At 41.5% G+C, this 21248-nt stretch overlaps 2 protein-coding genes across 2 annotated transcripts in view; one reads left to right on the forward strand and one right to left on the reverse strand.

The window, feature by feature from the left end:
* The window catches only part of LOC102401009 (chondroitin sulfate proteoglycan 5-like), a 28431-nt gene extending 20552 nt beyond the window's left edge, over window positions 1–7879 (reverse strand). Inside the window, 1 exon segment of the mRNA XM_044935553.2 lies at window positions 7834–7879. Within this exon segment, the coding sequence (XP_044791488.2) occupies window positions 7834–7879 (46 nt within the window).
* Window positions 7880–14692: 6813 nt separating this feature from the next.
* The window catches only part of SMC3 (structural maintenance of chromosomes 3), a 38191-nt gene continuing 31635 nt past the window's right edge, over window positions 14693–21248 (forward strand). The window contains exons 1-2 of the mRNA XM_006043925.4: window positions 14693–14853; window positions 15825–15900. Of these exons, the coding sequence (XP_006043987.1) occupies window positions 14839–14853; window positions 15825–15900 (91 nt within the window). The 5' untranslated portion in view covers window positions 14693–14838. The remainder of the gene's footprint in view (window positions 14854–15824; window positions 15901–21248) is intronic.

The following is a 21248-nucleotide window of genomic DNA, read 5'->3' on the forward strand; positions in this document are numbered from 1 at the left end:
ATTAAACACACCGGGTTAAAAGTGGGTTTGTGGTGAGGGCAGCCCACAGAACAAGGATACCTCAATCAACAGCCACCAAAATGACCAGGAGTTATTGGAAAAAGAGTACATTGTAGTAAAAAAAAAAATTGGGGGCCACATCCCATGGCATGTGGGACCGTAGTTCCCCAACCACTAATGGAACCTACCCGCTGCAGTGGAAGCACTGAGTCTTAACCGCTGAACCGCCAGGTAAGTCCCTGTAGTCTCTGTTTAAAGTGAGTCATAATACTTCCTTGCTAAAATCAGTTATTCCAGACAAGCTGTGCCTTGAGAGTAAACTGGTGAACCCAGCTAAATTCTAAATTCTCAGAAGGCTTTCTTAAAGTCTACAGAGTTTATTTCACCGCACCAAGAAGTTTTCACTGACACCGTCCATGAAAAAGAGGGGATTTCCACCTCCAGGACCGATGCTGGCCGCAGAGCCCTTCCTTGAGCTCCGGCTTACTCCAAGGTGGAAATCTGCCTTTGCTTCTATCATCTGTGTAAATAAGCACTGGACACCTTGACCTTGGAGAATTGCTCAGACTCTCTGGGACGTAGTTGTACAACATCCAATTAGAAATTAAAATTCCTACACTGCATTCTGTGTTCTGATTGTGATGCTATCAGCATGGATCTATACGTTTTTAAAATGCATAAAACTGTGTACTGGCAGAATCTACTGTACAATAATTTTAAAACAAACAAGAAAACTTAATCCTATGTTTTAAGTTAGACACTCCTTATATGGCATTCTTTTTACCTGTTTATTCCTGGCAAGGTCTAGTTGTTATTTGTCGAATGAATGAATATTGGAAAGGGCAGAATATTGATGGCAGGCAGGCACTCAATCGTTGTTTGTTCCTGTCACCTTCTCTTTAGTCATTTCAGATAACAGGACACAGTGCAGGTCTCCAGAAAATACTAATGCCTTGATCGTTTCTCAGCCACTTGGGCAATGTTTGACCCGAGAGGAGAGGAGAGGCAGCTGCTGGCACACAGAGTGACCTGGGTGGTTCCCTGTGGCCATGGATACATTCTCTATCAACAAAGTGACTTCTTCCTGCCAAGCACGTGGCAGAATAGAATAGAATTCAAAATAGAATCAATTTAGGCACATCCCTTTCCTTGAGCTACTTACATGATGGAAACTGAGCATTTATCTCAATGCCCTGGGTTAACACATGCTGGGGAGTTGCCCAGTTAAGAACTTCACTTACTTTACATGGTTTCAACCTCACGACATCTTCCGAGGAGTGACTATTATTATTAAGTGGGGAAGTGAGAGCTCAGACACAAAGACAATGTCCAAAGTTGTGCAGCTACTACAGGGTCCAGCCTGAGTTCCAGCTGAGGCTTGTCTGATTCTTAATTCAGGCTCTTACCCACATGCTATACTGCCTCCAGCAGTTCCAGACGGCCTTTGGCATGACAACATCCTATGTCCCTACAGAATCGAAACAAGCCTAAGGTAGGCGTGGGGTGAGCTCCTTGCAGTGTGGGCCCCTCTTCCTTTGGATTTCAAAGGCTCACTTCAGTGAAGTTCTGTTAAAGTCCAAAGGTGACATCCTTCCACGGACAGTTGGCCAAGTCTGAGTCCAGCTCTGGCACCTCAAGGGCTTGTTATTAAGACAACTCTGGATCACTCTGTGGTTCTGTAGTTATCCCCTCTTTTTCTTGTTCTTCCACCTTTTCTAGAGAATACTTGAGAGATGGCAGCTATAAATGGCCCACTTGTTACTGATTGAAGGAGATGCTGACTTGAAATAAAAACAGTTCACAGGACCTTCAAGGCCCCAAATAGAAAGAACTATATTCTCTAAACACTTTGATTGCAGAAGCTGATTCACAGCTGTACCCAGAGCCTTACCAGGTGCCAGGAACAAGATGGTACTCAGCAAATGTTGAAGGAACTAATAATGAAAAGTGAAAGTGAAAGTTGCTCAGTCGTGTTCAACTCTTTGCAACCCCATGGACTATACAGTCCATGGAATTCTCTAGGCCAGAATACTGGAGTGGTAGCCTTTCCCTTCTCCATGGGATCTTCCAAACCCAGGGATCGAACCCAGGTCTCCCACATAGCAGGCAGATTCTTTACCAGCTGAGCCACAAAGGAAGCCCAATTATGAAAAGAATTCCCTAAAGAAGTCAGCTAGAAAACTGGGATAGAGAGATGGGCTAAGATTTGTAGTGATGATTGGAATAAAAGTACATGAGTGTGTGTGCATGTACCCCAGAGCAACGGTTCAGCAACCCCTGTGATGAAGGGAGACACCGCCGTGTCTGTCCACTTCTCCTCCACATCTTGTGAACTAAAGCTGTCAGTGTAGACGCTTCCAGCCCACCCACGCTTCTGACCTGAGGAATGAATCAACCTCTCTCTCTCTCTCTCTCTCTCTCGGCAAAATACCCATAGTATAAAACAACATACAACATCTTCCAATCTGTCCCTTTAGCCTTGAGTTGTCCCATTTTTACCTACTATCTTGGGTTTTGGGCTTCCCTGGTAGCTCAGCTGGTAAAGAAGCCACCTGCAATGCAGAAGACCCCAGTTCAATTCCTGAGTCGGGAAGTTCCCCTGGAGAAGGTGTAGGCTACCCACTCCAGCATTCTTGGGCTTCCCTGGTGGCCCAGACGGTAAAGAATCTGCCTGCAATGTGGAAGACTTGGGTTCAATCCCTAGGTTGGGAAGATCCTTAGAGGAGGGCATGGCAACCCACTCCAGTATTCTTGCCTGGAGAATCCCCATGGACTGAGGAGCCTGGAGGGTTACAGCCGATGGGGTCACAAAGAGTCGGACATGACTGAGCAACTAAGCACACACACACACATATCTTGGGTTTTAGCTATAAATACAAAGACACCGGGCTTCAAACTTCATTGAGTCTTACTGTGGTACAGTACAGTATTGGTACCAATAAGTGTTCACCGGGTAATTGATCTTGCTCTGCTTTATTATTTTGCTATACTTCAACCTTGTAGTTTAAGAACAATTTTGGCTTTTTGACACACTCAACAATTATATGGCAAATGCCCGTCTGGATGAAGCACAAGCTGGAATCAAGATTGCTGGGAGGTTATCTCAATAACCTCAGATATGCAGATGACACCACCTTTATGGCAGAAAGCTAAAAAGAACTAAAGAGCCTCTTGATGAAAGTGAAAGAGGAGAGTGAAAAAGTTGGCTTAAAACTCAACATTCAAAAAATTAAGATCATGGCATCTGATTGCATCACTTCATGGCAAATAGCTGTGGAAACAACGGAAACAATGACAGACTTTTATTTTCTTGGGCTCCAAAATCACTGCAGATGGTGACTGCAGCCATGAAATTAAAAGATGCTTGCTCCTTGGAAGAAAAGCTATCACTAACCTAGACAGCATATTAAAAAGCAGAGACATTACTTTGCCAACAAAGGTCCACCTAGTCAAAGCTATGGTTTTTCCTGTAGTCATGTACGGATGTGAAAGTTGGACCATAAAGAAAGCTGAGCACTGAAGAATTGATGCTTTTGAACTGTGGAGAAGACTCTTGAGAGTCCCTTGGACTGCAAGGAGATCCAACTAGTCCATCCTAAAAGAAATCAATCCTGAATATTCATTGGAAGGACTGATACTGAAGCTGAAGCGCCAATACTTTGGCCACCTGATGAGAAGAGCTGACTCCTTAGAAAAGACCCTGATGCTGGGCAAGATTGAAGGCAGAAGGGGACAACAGAGGATGAGATGGTTGGATAGCATCACCAACTTGATGAACATGAGTTTGAGTAAGCTCCGGGAGTTGGTGATGGACAGGGAAGCCTGGCTGTGCTGCAGTCCATGGGGTCTCAAAGAGTTGGACACAACTGAGTTACAGAACTGAACTGAACAATTATAAGTACTTCTTGTCTGCCCTCTAGTGGGAATGGTGAAGAAGTGACACTCAGAACAGTGTTCATCTTTCCTGCTAGAAAAAAGTGGTCCTTCTTTTCCCTAACTCACTGGACTTCACATTACTCAAATTGTAATCAATCCTACACACCACCAAATGTGTAAAAGAGATAAACAACAAGGATTTAGATAAGCACAGGGAACTATATTCAATATCTTGTATAACCTATAATGGAAAAGAATCTGAAAAAAATATATGTATATATTTATAACTGACTGATCCCTGGGTCAGGAAGATCCTCTGGAATAGGAGATGGCAATCTGCTCCATGTTCTTGTCTGGAAAATTTCATGGACAGAGGAGTCCAGCAGGCTATAGTTCTGACTGAGCAACCACGCACATAACTGAATCACTTTGCTGTATGTCTGAAACTAACCCAATACTGTAAATCACCAATACTTCAGTAAAAAAAATAATAGTGGGATGAATGATTCTGACTCGGCCAAAGTCCTGCATCTTGATGACATCAGTAGTAATCAAATCAAAGATGAGCTCATGGATTGACACAGTCCAATCAGAGTGGACCCCAGAATGTTTTCTGGAAATGCTAGGATAAAGATGCTCACTATTTTGCACTGAATTTCAGCATAGAAAGATGCTACTCCAGGAGCTGATGACATCATCTTTCAAGTCTAAGAAGGGAACTGCCAAGAATGGAGACAACGTCAAGCCAACACAGCTGAGAAATGTAAAGAGAAAATTAAATTTTGGAAACATGGTTTGGGCCCTGAGTCAAGTCATATCTGAAGCTGATGTCTTTGAATTGCTTGATTTACAAGAGCCAATAAATACTTTTCCATGCTTAAGCCAAAAAAGAAAAACAAAATTGTGATCTATCCAAAGTTAGTAGTTTATCCTCATGTTATATATGAATTTGATGCGTAGAACGGTGCTTCTCAAACCAAATGTGGTGAAGGGCCAGTTTTTATATATTCTTGATATGTTGAGAATCATTCCATTTGTAAAATTCAATAAAAGTGAATTACTGAATGCTACTGCTGCTAAGACACTTCAGTCGTGTCCAACTCTGTGCAACCCCATAGACTGCAGCCTACCAGGCTTCTCCGTCCATGGGATTCTCCAGGCATGAACACTGGAGTGGGTTGCCATTTCCTTCTCCAAAGCATGAAAATGGAAAGTGAATGTGAAAGTGAAGTCGCTCAGTCGTGTCCGATCCTTAGCGACCCCATGGACTGCAGCCTACCAGGCTCCTCCATCCATGGGATTTTCCAGGCAACAGTACTGGAGTGGGGTGCCATTGCCTTCTCCAAATTACTGAATAAATTATATTAAAAACCAAAGACATACAAAATAACAACCTAATTGTTATTACTGGTTTCAATAGACAATATTACATTTCAATAAACATAATCAGAACAAACATAACATAGGGAAAAAGTAAAATAATTGCAAAATCTGTATGTGTTGTTCATTGAATGTACATGTTATAAGTGATGAATAGAGAGAACTGCTTTTATACTAATAATTTTTTTGTCATTCTTCAGTCATAACTAAACAAAAATTGTAAGTAAAATATGTTATTTTACTTATAAAATTATAAGTAAAATATAAATGAATACTATTCATATCAATATTGTTTTTAGTGGACAAATATGCTTATAAGGGCTTGTTAAGTCTAGCTAAAGCATGAAGAATGGAATATAATGCTACTCACAAGGTATAATGACTGTTGAAACTGTTTTTATGTTTTGTTTTAATAAAGGCTCTAGTGGAGAAACCAGTATTACAGAGGTTTGTTAACAGGAATAGAAGAAGAAAATTTAAAGCCATTCCAGGAAGCTCAAGATTTTCATCTATCACTTTTATCCAGAATAAAGCAAGTGATTCTGATGTTCAAAATCCAAAATCCATTGGCATTTCCACCAATTCATTCTTTAAGTTTATAAGGTTGAAAACTTACCTTTCAAGGAAAGCAATGGTTTCTGGATCTGTAAATTTCCCACGCATGGATCTTCTTTCGATGGATATAAAATGTAAACAGTTCTGTCAAATCTGTAAGGCATTTGGCCATAACACTTCCCAGATGTGCAACATCAAGATCATCACCTACTTTACTGATAATTGTTGTTAAATTAAGGAGCATGTTATACAGTCTATGGAAACCTTTTTTTTTTCCAAGATTCTTGCTTTCATTTTTGCTCTTCGATCCTATCTGCCATTTTAATCATATCGCAGTCTTTCCTTGCTTAGAAGTAGCAAGATCATCAAAAATGCTCAAAATATCACACAAATAAACAAATCTGTCATCCAAACCACATTTTTTAAGGCGGAGACCTTATGAAAGTGTTTTTCACTTTCTAGGAACACTGCAAATTTGTTTCACATTTAGACATTGCTAATAGAGCATTCCACTTCAGTCACCGCTTCAGTCAGCGTGGAATCTCATGCCTCCTACCATATGCAACAATAGGTGTTTCCATGTTATCACATAATAAAGAAAAAAAAACTCAAACCTAATACAGTGGTTTTTGCATAATTCACAATTTTTTACTGTGTAACTTTAACACCGTTTAGTTCAGCTAAAATTTTTTCAATGCAAAGCTCTCTTGATGAAGGAAGCCATATGTTGATTTATACACTCGTGTAAGCTCTTTAATTTGGGTAATGACTTCAGAATGTTTTTCTGTCAATGCAGCTGCACCATTAGAACATATTCCTATACTAAATTTAAACCACATTCCTTAAGAGTGTAATCCTGAACAGTTTTATGTGGTTCAGATTTAGTTGTGTTTGTCATCAATGAAGCTGAAAAAAATTCTTCCTCATATCTCTACTGTGTTCAAATTGTATATGCATGCATGCTAAGTTGCTTCAGTTGTGTCTGACTCTTTGTGACCTATGGACTGTAGCCCACCAGGCTCCTCTGTTTATGGGATTCTCCAGGCAAGATTACTGGAGTGGATTGCCATGCCTTCCTCCAGGAGATCTTCACCTAGGGATTAAACCCTAGTCTTCTGCATTGGCAGGCATATTCTTTACCACTAGCGCCACCTGGGAAGCCCCAAATTGCATATACATATTTCAAATTAATTGTCATGCTACCAGTATGTGTGCATTCAACAATTTGAAATGAAGAAAAAACAAAAATACCTTGCTACCTGTATTTTTTTTGTGTGAGTTAATCTGTCACTGTCTTGAGCTAGTTGCTGAATTTGTCCAGCTATGAATAATGTTATTTGATCTACCTAGACACGATTCACCCATAATTTCCAAGATTCTTGAGAGTTTTGCACTATTTTTTAAATCTTAGCATCTTAAAGTGCTACTTTATTAGGCACAATGCTTATATGGGAAATTTTGAACCTCCATGTCCATCAATTTTTAAAAATTCAATAATCTTTCAGAGTGCTCTTTAAGTTTTGAACTTATTCTTCTATCTTCTTTGTAAATGCTACCTAAATTTGATGTTTATTTATTTATACAATTTTTACAGGCTGCACTTCACTTATATTATTACGAAACACTGGCTACATTCCCCATGTTGTACAGTATATCTTGTAGCCTATTTTACACCCTGTACCTTCTACTACCCCACCTTTATATTGCCCTTTCCTCATTTCCTCAACAGTAAACACTAGTTTGTTGTCTTTATCTGTGAGTCTCTTTTTTTGTTACATTCACTAGTTTGTTGTATTTTTTAGATCTCACACATAAGTTGTATCGTGCATTGTCTTTGTCTGTCTAACGTTTCACTTAGCATGTTGTGTGTGTCGTGTGTGTGTTTAGTTGTTAAGTCCTGACTCTTCTGAGACCCTATGGACCGTAGCCTGCCAGGCCCCTCTGTTCATGGGATTTCCCAAGGAAGCACACTGGAGTGGTTTGCAGTTTCCTCCTCCAGGGGATCTTCCCAACCAAACCTACGTCTTCTGTACTGGCAGGCAATAATGTCCTCGAAGTCCACGCACATTGCTGCATATGGCAAAGTTTCATTCTTTTCTATGGCTGAGTAGTATTCCATTGTGTATGTGTGTGTACACACATATACATATATATATATACATACCACATCTTTAGCTGTTCATTTGTTGTTGGACACTTAGGTTGCTTATAATGATGCTATGAACATTGTAGTGCACATGTATTTTTGATTTGGTGTTTTTGGTGGGGTTTTTTTACATACATCTATATAGCCAGGAGTGGAGTTTCTGGGTCATACAGTAGTTCCAATTTTGGTATTTTGAGAAACCTTCATACTTTTTTCCATGGTGGCTGCACCAATTTACATTCCCACCAAACAGTGTTGGAGGGTTCTCTTTTCTCTGCATACTTGCCAACATTTGTTCTTCGTGCTCTTTTTGATGATAGCCATTCTGACAGGTGTGATGTGGTTTTTGATTTGCATTTCCCTGATGATTTAATGATGTTGAGCATCTTTTCATGTCCCTGTTGGCCACCTGCATTTCTTCTTTGGAAAAATGTCTATTCAGTTCTTCTGCCCAGTGGTAACCCACTCCAGTGTTCTTGCCTGGAGAATCCCAGGGATGGGGGAGCCTGGTGGGCTGCCGTCTATGGGGTCACGCAGAGTTGGACACGACTGAAGTGACTTAGCAGCAGCAGCAGCCCAGTTTTTAATCAAGTTGTTTGTATCTTGATATTGCATAGCAAGAGGTGTTTACATATGTTGGATAATAATTCCTTATTAGTCATACCACTTGCAAATATTTTCTCCCATTCAGTATGCTTTTTGTTTTGTTGATGGTTTCCTTTGCTGTGCAAAAACTTTTAAGTTTATTTAGGTCCTATTTGTTTATTTTTGCTTTTATTTCCTTTACTTTATGAGACAGATCAAAAAAAGAAAAAAACTTTCCTCAAATCTACTTCCCAATCTTCTCACCCAATCTGTAACCCGAGGCAACTACTAACCTATTTTATATGTCTATGATTGTCTGTTTTGGACATTTCATATAAATGGAATCATACAATATGTGCTCTTTTGTGACTAGATTCTTTCACTTAGCTTACGTTTGAAAGATTCATCCATTTTTTTTTTTCCCTTGGCTGCATTGCATGAGTTCCCCGAGCAGGGCTTGAACCCAGGCCACAGCAGTGTAAGCCCAGAATCCTAACCACTAACCAGGGAACGCCTTTGGTATTCTTAAGTGTGTCAGTACGATTTTCAGTGTGTATCAGTATTACTTTTTATTGCTGAATCATACTTTATTGTATGGATTGAGCACATTTTACTCATCTATCAGTTGATGGACAATTTAAGTTATTTCTACCTTTTAGCTGTTAAGAATAATGCTGTTATGGACATTCATATACACATTTTTGTGGGGAAGTTTTCATTTCTCTTGCATATATACCTAGAAATGAAATTGTGAGTCATGTGGTAATTCTATATCTCTTTTCGAGGAACAAAGCGGCTGCACCATTTGACATTCCCAGCAGCAGTAAGACAGTTCCAATTTCTCCATATCCAAGCTGACACCTGTCATTGTCTGTCTTTTTTATTCTAGCTATCCTAGTGCATATGAAGTGGTAGCTGACTGTGGCTAATGATGGTGAGCATCTTCATTAAGTTTACTGACCACTTGGGAAAACTTGTATTCAAAGCTTTTACCCATTTTTAAACCAAGTTGTCTTTTTACTGTTTTTGTAAGAGTTCTTATACATTTCAGAAACAAGTCCTTTTTCAAATATATCAATACAATTCACAAATATTTTCTTCTTGTTTTATTTCTTTAGATGCTCAAAAGTTGTTTTTTTTTTTTTTAATTTTTGGCTGTGCTGAGTCTTTGTTGCTGTGCGCAGCTTGTATGCTTTTCTCTCCAGTTGCAGAGGGCAGAGGTGGTGGAGGGGTTGGGGGAAGTTGCTACTCTTCCTTGCAGTATGAGGGGCTTCTCATTGTGGTGGCTTCTTTTGTTGAGAAGCACAGGCCCTAGAGTGCGCAGGTTTCAGTAGCTATGGCTTGCAGGCTCTAAAGTACAGGCTCAGTAGTTGTGGCATACGGGCTTAATTGCTCCACGGCACGTGGGATCTTCCCAGACCAGAGATCGAACTGGTGTCCCCTGCGCTGGCAGACAGATTCTTAACCACTGGACCACCAGGGAAGTCCCTGCACAAAAGTTTTGATAGAGTATAAATTATGTTTCTTTCATCACTTGTGCTTTTAGTGTCATGTTTAAGAAACCATTGCCGAATTTATAGCCACAAAGATTTACTCCTATATTATCATCTACGATTTTCTATTTTTATCTTACATTTAAGGAGTCTATGGCTACAGCTAAGACCACGTTGTTCCTAGGAGTGAAACAGGCAGCCAGTTGTGGTAGAGGTTCATTTACATACCATGTTAGATTAGGCTTAGGTGAGTAGAGGCTGATGTCAGTCACCAGAGCAGAAAAATCACAACCCTTCACCCAATTTCTAGACTTTAGCCAGATCCCACACCACAGCCCATAAACTGAATAGAAGGCTGGGTCCTGAGCAAGGTGTATTCCTCCTGCAAGTATATTCAGTATATTTATTCCTCCAATCTGACCCTGAAAGTTATCAGAGTAACTGACCCATTGGAGAAAGGGAGCAGTCAGATTTTTGAATGTTACTGAACCCAGGCAGGACCCTAGGGGCCCTGACACATACCAAAAGCCTTTCTGTGTCCCCCATTTCTTGTTTGTAGGAAAAAGGCTTCAGCCTCTTAGATTTTCCCTGAATTCCAAAGGGCATATTCAAAGTTACTAACTAGGGAAGTGAGGGAACGTAGAAAGAAATTAAAAGGAGGCAAGAAACAATAGAGCAGTGATGGGGAGGGGTCCTGGGTCTTTCTCAAGGTACACACACTACAATCTGATGCACGTCTCTTAAGTTCTTCTACAGGCACTAAGTCCCCCAAGCAGATCAAGAATGGTAACTGAAGGCTGAGAACAAGCATGTGGACCCCAGACTGGCTGGAACAAGAGGGCTGATAGTTGAGATTCCTGGAATACCACCATTACTATACCAGAAGAAGGTCACACACCTCTGCAGCCCTTCCTCCAAAATTTGCCTATAAAAACTCTTCCCAGAAAACCATTGGGTAGTTTGTGCTTTTTAAACATAAGCTGCCCCATTCTCCTCGCAATAAACCTTTCTCTGTTCCAAACTAAAACATTTCAGTTTGTTTGGCCTCACTGTGCATCAGGCACATGAACTTGGGTTCAACAGCACTATATTCAACAACACTATTCAACAAGACAAGATCTGTACTGACACTGATGCCAGGGGAGCTCAAACATGTTTCTGGGTCCTGACAGACTGGAGGTGTGCAAGGGCCAGCTGAAAAATGAAGTCCTGGTCCTTGTTTGTTTCATATGGGCTGCAATGGATCCAAAAAACTCACCGCTGTGGTCATTTCCCTGGTCCATGCATGCACAATCACGACAGATACTCTTAACAATTGACAAATCCTGTAACCAACTAGGGTAGGGGGTCCCCTGGAGGAAAAGAACCGGGTATAGCTTTTGGACAGCAGACAAGCCATTTTAGTCCTAAACCACTTTGTGACCTAAGTCTGGCCACAATGCTTGCCCTTGAACAGGTCTTAGTAATAATGATCTCAAGGGAACGAAAGAACAAACTGTTAACACACAAGCGAAGTAACAATAGCAAAGACAATAAATCAGTTGTAAACCCTCAGTTCTGTTTCCACAGTAAAGATTAGCCTGAGGAAACCTCTTGAACTGTTTTGCAAAATGTCAATCCTCCTTGCAGAGCCCAGGGCTTCCCAGATGGTGCTATTCGTAAAGAATCCATTTGCCAATGCAGGAGACATAAGAGACATGGGTTCAATCCCTGGGTTGGGAAGACCCCCTGGAGGAGGGCATGGCAATCCACTCCATTATTCCTGCCTGAAGAATCTCCATGGACAGAGGAGCCTGGAAGGCTACAGTCCACAGAGTTGCAACAAGTTGAATATGACTGAAGCAACTTAGCATGCATGCATGCAAAGCACTCAACCACCAGATCAACTGGAACCTAAGGGATGATGATGTTGACTTTTCCTCACCCTCATGACTTCAACCAACCAAAGCTTTGACTCTGTCTACTTCACCCTAATTCTATGCTGAATTCTCCCCTGCTCCAGCCTCTTAATGAATATGCATCCACCACCCAAACCCCTTCATGAACATACATACATATACCCTCAGCTTCAGTTCAGTAGCTCAGTTGTGTCCGACACTCTTTGTGACCCCATGGACTGCAGCACGCCAGGCTTCCCTGCCCATCACCAACTCCCAGAACTTGCTCAAACTCATGTCCATCCAGTCAGTGATACCATCCCACCATCTCATCCTCTGTCGTCCCCTTCTCATCCTGCCTTGAATCTTTCCCAGCATCAGGGGCTTTTCCAGTGAGTCAGTTCTTCACATCAGGTGGCCAGAGTATTGGAGTTTCAGTTTCAGCATCAGTCCTTCCAATGAATATTCAGGACTGATTTCCTTTAGGATGGACTGGTTTGATCTTGCAGTCCAAGGGACTCTCAAGATTCTTCTCTAACACCACAGTTCAATTTGTCATCACTCAGTCTTCTTTATGGTCCAACTCTCACATCCACATATGACTACTGGAAAAACCATAGCTTTGACTAGATGGACTTTTGTAGGCAAAGCAATGTCTCTGCTTTTTAATGTACTGTCTAAATTTGTCATAGCTTTTCTTCCAAGGAGCAAGGGTCTTTTAATTTCATTTTAATTAAGCAGTGTTTTGGAGCCCAAGAAAATAAAGTCCATCACTGTTTCCATTGTTTTCCCATCTATTTGTCATGAAGTGATGAGACCAGATTCTACGATCTTCATTTTTTGCATGTTGAGTTTTAAGCAAGACTTTTCACTCTTCTTCACCTTCATCAAGAAGCTCTTTGTTTCCTCTTCCCTCTCTGCCAAAAGGTGGTGTCATATCTGAGGTTATTGATATTTCTCCTGGCAATACTGACTCCTACTTGTCTTTCATCCAGCCCAGCATTTCTCATGATGTACTCTGCATATAAGTTAAATAAGCAGGGTGACAATATACAGCCTTGAGTACTCCTTTCCCAATTCTGAACCTGTCTGACTATGTAACCTTTCCATACTTGGGGTGGGTGGGTTGAGGGGTAGGGAGAGTGTCACAGTGTTTGAGGCACTAACCTATTGTGTTCCCTCCTTGCCTGGGAAGTAATAAAGCCACTCTTTCTTTCTCCTCCATAATTGTCTCCATATTTCTGTTTGGCATTGGTGCACAAAGAGCCAAGATTTTGGCAACAGAGTGGGTAGCCATTTCCTTCTCCAGGGGATCTTCCCCACCCAGGGAACTGGGACTTCTGCATTACAGGTGGTCTTCTGCATCACAAGTGGATTCTTTACTGCTGAGCCAACAGAGAGCCCTCATAATATAGTCTGGAGTCGTTAATTCTCTTTCACTGAGCAGATTATGATGCTGGTCCACTATATTGATATCAAGCTTCTCTGGGAAGGAGGACCTGACAGGTATACTCTGGAGACCCTCTGGAAGGGATCCAGAATCCACTATTGTGGCATAAACATTATTTTGGGCAGAAAGTATTTGAGTTTCTGAAATCTCTTATCTGCCTCTCAAAAGAGCTCAAAATAACACACTTGCCATAAATCCTCTCCCTGGGAACACACGGGGAAGTCTGACTCATCACTGAAGAAATACTCAAAGTCACAAAAACTATCGACTTCCATCTCTTCTCCTAAGGGCCGGTTTGACTTTCCTAAAAGTCGTATGTTTTCCCTGAAGTGCTCTTTCTCTCTCCCTGGCCCCTTTCTAATAAGTCCTTTGTTTTCCCTGAAGTGTCCCTGTCCTCTTCATCTATTAAAAAGGTACATAAAGTCTTCTTCAGTACCAAGAGGCGTTGACAGGGATGAAGTTAGACATTTGAAATAGTTCAATGCAGAAATAATTAGCGCTAGAACTGCCCGCCGTAGCGGGACGGGTGGCGAGGACCGACCAACTAGAGTGACTGCTGAGTGCCAGGTAATTTTACCGAGGCCCAGAGATCCGAGTTTTTCTCCTGCGATTGATGCAGATCAGATACGCCAGGGTTGCCACTAGCACCTGCAAGCTTTTAGGCTGTTAGGAAAAAGGGGGGGGAGGGAGTGGTTTTAATCTTAACTAAATCTTTGCGTTGCAGTCGTCCAATCTGCCTAAATTTATAGCAATTTGCAGAACAGTAACAGCTCCAGGATATTAATACCTATGACATTATTAAAATTAATTTTCTAGCGTCAAGTCCATTTGGGGCTGTCCTGAGAGTGGGGAGTCCAGAGCCAGCGGGGGCCATTCTAAACTTATACAAGTGAGAGAATAATAGAGGACCAGGGATTCTGCCCACCGAATTTCTCCCCCTGTCGTGTACTCTACAGGTTCGGGCAGCCGCGCCGCCCGCCCCAACTCGGTATTTCCAAACAGCGCGAGACCACGGGGCCGTCAACTCACAGCTACTGGCGCTTGGACACCCTCTCTCAGCTTTGGCGCCGAACCTTTCGCCACCTTGTGGCCGCAACCATTGGCTGCGCGCTCGGAGGGAATACAGGTCAATCTCACGACCAAGGCTTTTCCGAATGAAGTTTCCGACTAATTCTCAGGGAAAACTCATTTAAAAATTGAGGAGTCACATGAAATTCAGCTGACGACATCGTAGAAGGCTCTTTTGCTAAAAAGACAGAGCAGATCTGACTCTGATTCCCCCCACGCTCCGAGGGAAGTTGCGAGGGTGGTTCCGTCCGAGGCGGGGACTCCGCCTCCATGGGCACCGCCATTTTGTTTGGCGAGAGGGGTGCAAGCGGCGCTTTGGGGGGAGGGGTCTAGGCGCCTCACCTAACCCCGCTGCCGAGTTGTTGCTTCTCGCGGGGAGCCCTTCTCCCCGGCTAAGGGCGCGGAACCATGTACATAAAGCAGGTGAGGCCTGTGCTCCCTCCCGCCCCTCAGGGGCTCGTGAGGACAGCTCCTGTCGGAGGTGTTGCTTCTTGCAGGGTGGCGCGGGGCTGGACAGGGACTGTGGGGGAGGGGTGCAGCTCGGGGCGCCCCTTTGCAGCCCGAGCCTCCCCGCAGGCCGCTTGCCTGAGGGAGGCGGGCTCTAGCGGAGAGAGCTGGAGGGGCTGGCGAAGTGGGCCTTTTGGAGGGAACGGGCCTTCCCGGGTGGCCGAGAAGCAGCTTGGCCCTGCGGGGCTGGCCAGCCCCCTCGCGAGCTTTTTGCGTGGCGTATGTGAAGAGAGGGTGTCCCCGGCCTCGGAACGCCTGTGGGGTCCAAGCTGGGGCGTCAGCTTAGCCAGGGGCCTCGCTCCTCCCCGAGTTACTGGAGACGTGAAAGGGTCCCTTCTTCGTGCAGAATGTGTAGCGCCTCCTCGTTCCGTTGTTTACTTTCTGTCAAAATGGTCTTCCCGCGCTGGAGGCCACCCCGAAAATGAGCCCATTCACACTCCTTAAGAGAAGTTTCTCGGCTGGGTGTGTTGGACTCGGAGCAGTCCTGTCCTGGATGGGCGGCTCTTTTTTGGACAGAATGGGACTGAAAGGGGCGCCCAGGACCGCTGAGCCCCGCTGCATACGTGATAGACTTTTATCCGGCCCTGTGATAGTGTTCCAGCCAGCCTTATACAGTGTATTTGATTTTGAGCGCTCCCCAACAGGTTACTAATTATAACTTCTAAGCAACACTGGCAGTGGTTACTGATATATGGGCAGTTTTAAGAATATTTTAAAATAATTTTCCAAGATAAATTTTTCTTCTCTGACGTGGAAATTTTTCTGTTTGGCATTAAATGGGAAACCAGAAAGGGAAGGAGGGCAAAAGGAAAATATTAGCTTAGAAGTTAGTTCTTTGGGGGTGTGTTATTTCTTTCTGAAAAAAAAATCTCTCTTCTGTTTGTTAGGTTATTATCCAGGGTTTTCGAAGTTATAGAGATCAAACAATTGTAGACCCGTTCAGTTCAAAACATAATGTTATTGGTAAGTGTTCATGGTTTATGCTGTTAGTTTTCTGTCTACATAGTCGTTTAAATTTGCCTATATTAGGCTTAAGGAGACAGGAATTGTCTCGAATATTACGTAAATTTATATGCTTTTTTTTTTTCTGTATGAATACTTTTATCTGCACTGATGAAATTGTTTCCTTTTTATGTTTAAAAATACTTGAATAAGACAAAGTATTCATTTTTATTTGGTAGCCTTGTGTGTATGTGTTTTAATAGATTTAAGTTTATAGTGAATGGCACTAAATTTAGCATTTCAGCTATTCTTGGTATGTCATTTCCTACTTTAAAAATGGTCACTATTGCCTTATTTCAAAGATGACCATTCTTTATTCACAAATTAGGTTATTCTAAGATTTTTTTTTTTTTCCTATTATAATGTCCAAGGACAGACCATGCAACTTGGTGGGAAAAGCATAAACTTTGGATCATGGCAGAATGAGATTCAAATCCCAATTATGCTGTGTATTCTTCAGACTTCCTGATGCTTCAGTTTTCTCCCTTGTAAAGTGGAAATAATGATACATGTTTCTTAGGGCTGTTGGGAAGATTAAATGAGAAAGCAATTATGTGAGGATGAGGGGGCTAATGGTGATTGTCCTTCAATATAATAGTTAATATATAGGTTCTACAGATGATAGTGATAACAGACAGCAAGTGTTTTCTGACCATCTGCTGAGTTTTTAAAGAATAGATGAAATGAGTGCTTCTAGACACCAGAAAAGTATAGAATCGCTATCAACATAGATTTCAGCTATACAGTGTCCTAGTTGGCTTGGTCTGCCACAACAAAATATCATAGACCAGATGGCTTAAACAACAGGGATTAATTTTTTCACTGCTCTGGAGAACCTTTGTTTGAACCTCTCCCTCTTGAAAGAGCAATAGTCCTACCATAAAGGCTTCACTCCTAACCTCATGTAAAGTACCTCCCAAAGACCCCCTTATCTCCAAAAAGCTTCACATAATGGAGTTAGGGCTTTAACATATGAATTGGGGGTCAGGGAGAGTATGCACCATGGGGTCCATAGCTTGAGGTGAGGTAAGATTCATACTGTCAACTAAAAAAAATGCACAAATTGGGAATTAAGTTTTATTTGGGGCAAAATGAGGACTGCAGCCCAGGAGACAAGCACCTCAGATAACTCTGAGAGACTGCTCCAAAGAGGCAGTGGGGGAAGGTCAGTCTCTTAAGATTTTGGTGAAGGGGAAGTTCAGTACATTCAAGCCCTTTGGTGGTTATTCAGTCGCTAAGTTGTGTCTAACTCTTTGTAACCCCATGGAGTGCAGCGTGCCAGCCTTCCCTTGATGTGCATCATCTCCCGGAGTTTGCTCCAACTCATGTCCATCGAGTTGGTGAGGCGATCCAACCATCTCATCTCTGTCACCCCTTTCTCCTCTCTTCAATCTTTCCCGGCATCAGGGTCTTTTCTTATAAGTTGGCTGTTCTCATCAGGTGGCCAAAGTATTGGAGCTTCAGCTTCAACAACAGTCCTTACAGTGAATATTCAGGATTGATTTTCTATAGGACTCACTGGTTTGATCTCCTTGCAGTATAAGGGACTCTCAAGAGTCTTCTCCAACACCGCAAGTTATTCTTTGGCGCTCAGCCTTCTTTATGGTCCAACTCTCACATCCATACACATACTGGAAAAACTATAGCTTGGACTAGGCAGACCTTTGTAGTCAAAGTAATGTCTGCTTTTTAATATTCTGTCTAAGTTGGTCATAGCTTTTCTTCCAAGAAGCAAGCGTCTTTTAATTTCATGGCTGCAGTCACCATCTGCAGTGATTTTGGAGCCCCCCAAAATAAAGTCTGTCACTGTTTCCATTGTTTCCCCATCTATTTGCCATGAAAAGATGGGACCGGATGCCATGGTCATCATTTTTTGAATGTTGAATATTAAGCCAGCTTTTTCACTCTCCTCTTTATCTTCAGCAAGAGGCTCTTCAGTTCCTCTTCACTTTCTGCCATAAGGGTGGTATCATTTGCATATCTGAGGTTATTGGTATTTCTCCCAGCAATCTTGATTCCAGCCTGTGCTTCATCTAGCCCAGCATTTCTCATGATGTACTCTGCATATAAATTAAATAAGCAGGGTAAAAATATACAGCCTTGACACACTTCTTTCCCTATTTTGAACCAGTCCGTTGTTCGATGTTGAGTTCTAACTGTTCTAACAGGTTTCTCTGGAGGCAGGTAAGGTGGTCTGGTATTCTCATCTCTTGAAGAAATTTCCAGTTTGTTGTGATCCACACAGTCAAAGGCTTTAGCGTAGTCAGTGAAGCAGAGGTGGATACTTTTCTGGAACTCTCTTGCTTTTCTTTGATCCAGTGGATGTTGGCAATTTGATCTCTGGTTCCTCTGCCTTTTCTAAATCCAGCTTGAATATCTGGGAGTTCTCTGTTAAGGAGAACTGAAGCCTCACTTGTAGAATTTTGAACATTACTTCGCAAGCGCTTACTTGACACAAAGTTTTCTGCTAGTCAAGAGGAGAGAATGTCATCATGAAGGGATTTAGTTATTTTCTAGATCTGAAGAGATGCAGGGATTGGGATCGTGAAATCAGTTCCTGAAAATATCTATCTGAAGACCTGTTGCACCAGTTTCCCTGGTGGGAAAGTGAGAGAGCACAGTGTCTGACTCTCGGCCCTGAATTCAGCTCAGGGGGTGTTGAAGGCCAGCAGCTGCAGCAGCACAGGGTTCAATCTCTGCAGAGGCAAATGCAAATGCCCTTGTTGTTCTGTTGCTGGCAAATGCTCTTGGCAAGTGCCAGTTTAGTTGACAATACAGAAATAAGTTAAGGGTGAACAGTGAATACTAATGTTCCCAGAGAAACTTTTGAGAATCATATTTTATTTTGAAATAATAAAATTTAAAAATTGAGGGCACGAAAAAGCCTGTCCTTGAAACAGCAGTTGCAGCTTGTAGTTGGTAGTAAAAACATACTTTTCCTTCTGCCTTAACCTACTGAAAAATCATTAATTAGTGTGCTATAAGAATAGATTGTACTAGAGTTCTACTTACATTTTGATTATAAGTGTCTTTTGATTTTCATCAATCAGAAAATCTTTAGAAATGGAGAAAAGTGAATAATTACTAGATTTAGATTATTTCCTTAACTCATAAATTAAAAGTGGTTAAATATCTTAGTATCAGTTTTATACAGTTATAGTTTCTCTTTGGTATCTTGGATGCGACTAAAACTTGTTATCAAATCTTAGTGTTTTTGCCTATAACCTAAGCATATCCCTAGATTACGTGTAATACAGTGTAAATGCTATGTAAATAGCTGTAAATATAATGTACATCATGTGTAAATAGTTGCCAGCTTGTGGCAAATTCTGGTTTGTTTTTGGAACTTTCTGAAAACCCCCAGTCTGTGGTTGATTAAATCCTTGGGTTTGGAACCCAGCGATTTGAGATTTGGAGGACTGACTAATTTTATCCCTGGTGGTTTAGAGGGTAAAGCGTCTGCCTGCAATGCGGGAGACCCGGGTTCGATCCCTGGGTGGGGAAGATCCCCTGGAGAAGGAAATGGCAACCCACTCCAGTACTCTTGCCTGGAAAATCCCATGAACAGGGGAGCCTGGTCGGCTTCAGTCCATGGGGTCACAGAGAGTCGGACACGACTGAGTGATGACACGTTTTTTTGGTTGGTGGTTTGTTCTTGACATTTCAATCGTTTTGGTTTTGTAAGATGATGGCCATCATTACCTAAAATGATTAAATTATATCTGTAGGGCCTCTTACCAGGTAGCTGTTTTACTACTTTGGTTGCAACATTAGGATTGTTAATAGTCACAGTTACAAAGGAAATTATCTAAATGTTCTTTTGTTTAACTGAAAAAAAAAATGATATTGTTTAATGTATTTTAAAAACGAGTCTGGACCTCTGGCAGTCCAGTGGTTAAGACTTCACCTTCCAATACACAAGGTGCAGGTTCCATCCCTGGTCCAGGAGCAAAGATCCCACATGCCTCATGGCCACAAAAGCATAAAGCAGAAATAATATTGTAACAAATTTAAAAAAGACTTTAAAAACAGTCCACATCAAAAAAAAAATCTTAAAAAATAAAAACAAGTCTGTTAATCGTGTAAGAAAGACCAAAAGTAATGTACACTGAGATTGATCCTAAACATATCTTTTGAAAACATACCACTTTGTTTAATGATTTTCGACCCTTAGAAAAATAATGATTTGAAGGCAGGGAGAAACCTCGTGTGATGATACTTGTTTGATGTTTAAATTTAATAACCATAAACCTTTTAAGGTTATCTTTTTCCCTATCCTTCTAACAAAAGAAATATATGTGACTTTGTAAAACATAAAGAGCATAGAAGCTAAAAGGAAAAAAAATTAAACTGTATCCCTCTACCCAGAGATAGCTATTCTTTCTGTTAATGATCTATGCTTGTGTTAGTCTGCTTTCCTGGAAAACAGAGTCCCAAGCCTGCTTAGCTGCTAGGGCCTTAATGGGAGAGTACAGTCTGAGGGCAAGAGTGAGGGGAGAGGTGGTCATACCTTTACAAAGAAGATATATCTGGTTTGTGGTTGCATTGGATCACTTCCAGACAGATTTTGTGAAGCCATCTTATATAATCACAGTATAGTTATCAATGTCAGTAAATTTAGCATCAGTACAGTAATCTTTTATTTTTATTTTCTAGTTATGTTGACTGACCCAGTCAATATAACTAGACCCCACCCCAGTACAGGATTTAATTTAGGATCAGGCATTGCATTTAGTTGTCATGTCTCTTTATTCTCATTTAATCTGGGTCATTTCCACAGCCTTTTGTCTTTTACAGTGTTGGTTTTGAGAAATATTATGTAAATGATGTGTCCTTTTCAAGGTATTCAATGTGGAGGCATGTGATCTCCATCTGCTTCTTATCAATGATTATACTTTTGATCAGTAAAGGTTGTGTCATTTTTCCACTCTAGTGTTTTTTCCTTTGCAACTGATAAATAATGTGGAGAGATTTGGGGACCTTGCAAATACTGTGTGCCTTATCAAAATTCCCCCTTAGATTTAGTATTCATCAATAATTCTTGCCTTTATTCTGGTAGTTACAGGACGATGATATTCTATTTCCAGCACTCCTCTCACATTTACCCTTTGTTATTCTACTGTAATCAAGCATCCTTTCTCCTTAGCTGTTTATCTTTTTATTTTCAGTATGGACTCATGAATTATTCTCCTCCACTTCCACCCAAGCCCTAATTTATAATTCATCAAATTATTTTGGTGCTCAAATTGTCCTAGATTTCCCTAGTAGAAGACCCCCTTCAAGTTGGCCTGTGTCTGTTATATGCCTTT

Source organism: Bubalus bubalis, chromosome 23 (genome assembly GCF_019923935.1).
Source record: "Bubalus bubalis isolate 160015118507 breed Murrah chromosome 23, NDDB_SH_1, whole genome shotgun sequence".
In the NCBI taxonomy this organism is placed as follows: Eukaryota; Metazoa; Chordata; class Mammalia; order Artiodactyla; family Bovidae; genus Bubalus; species Bubalus bubalis.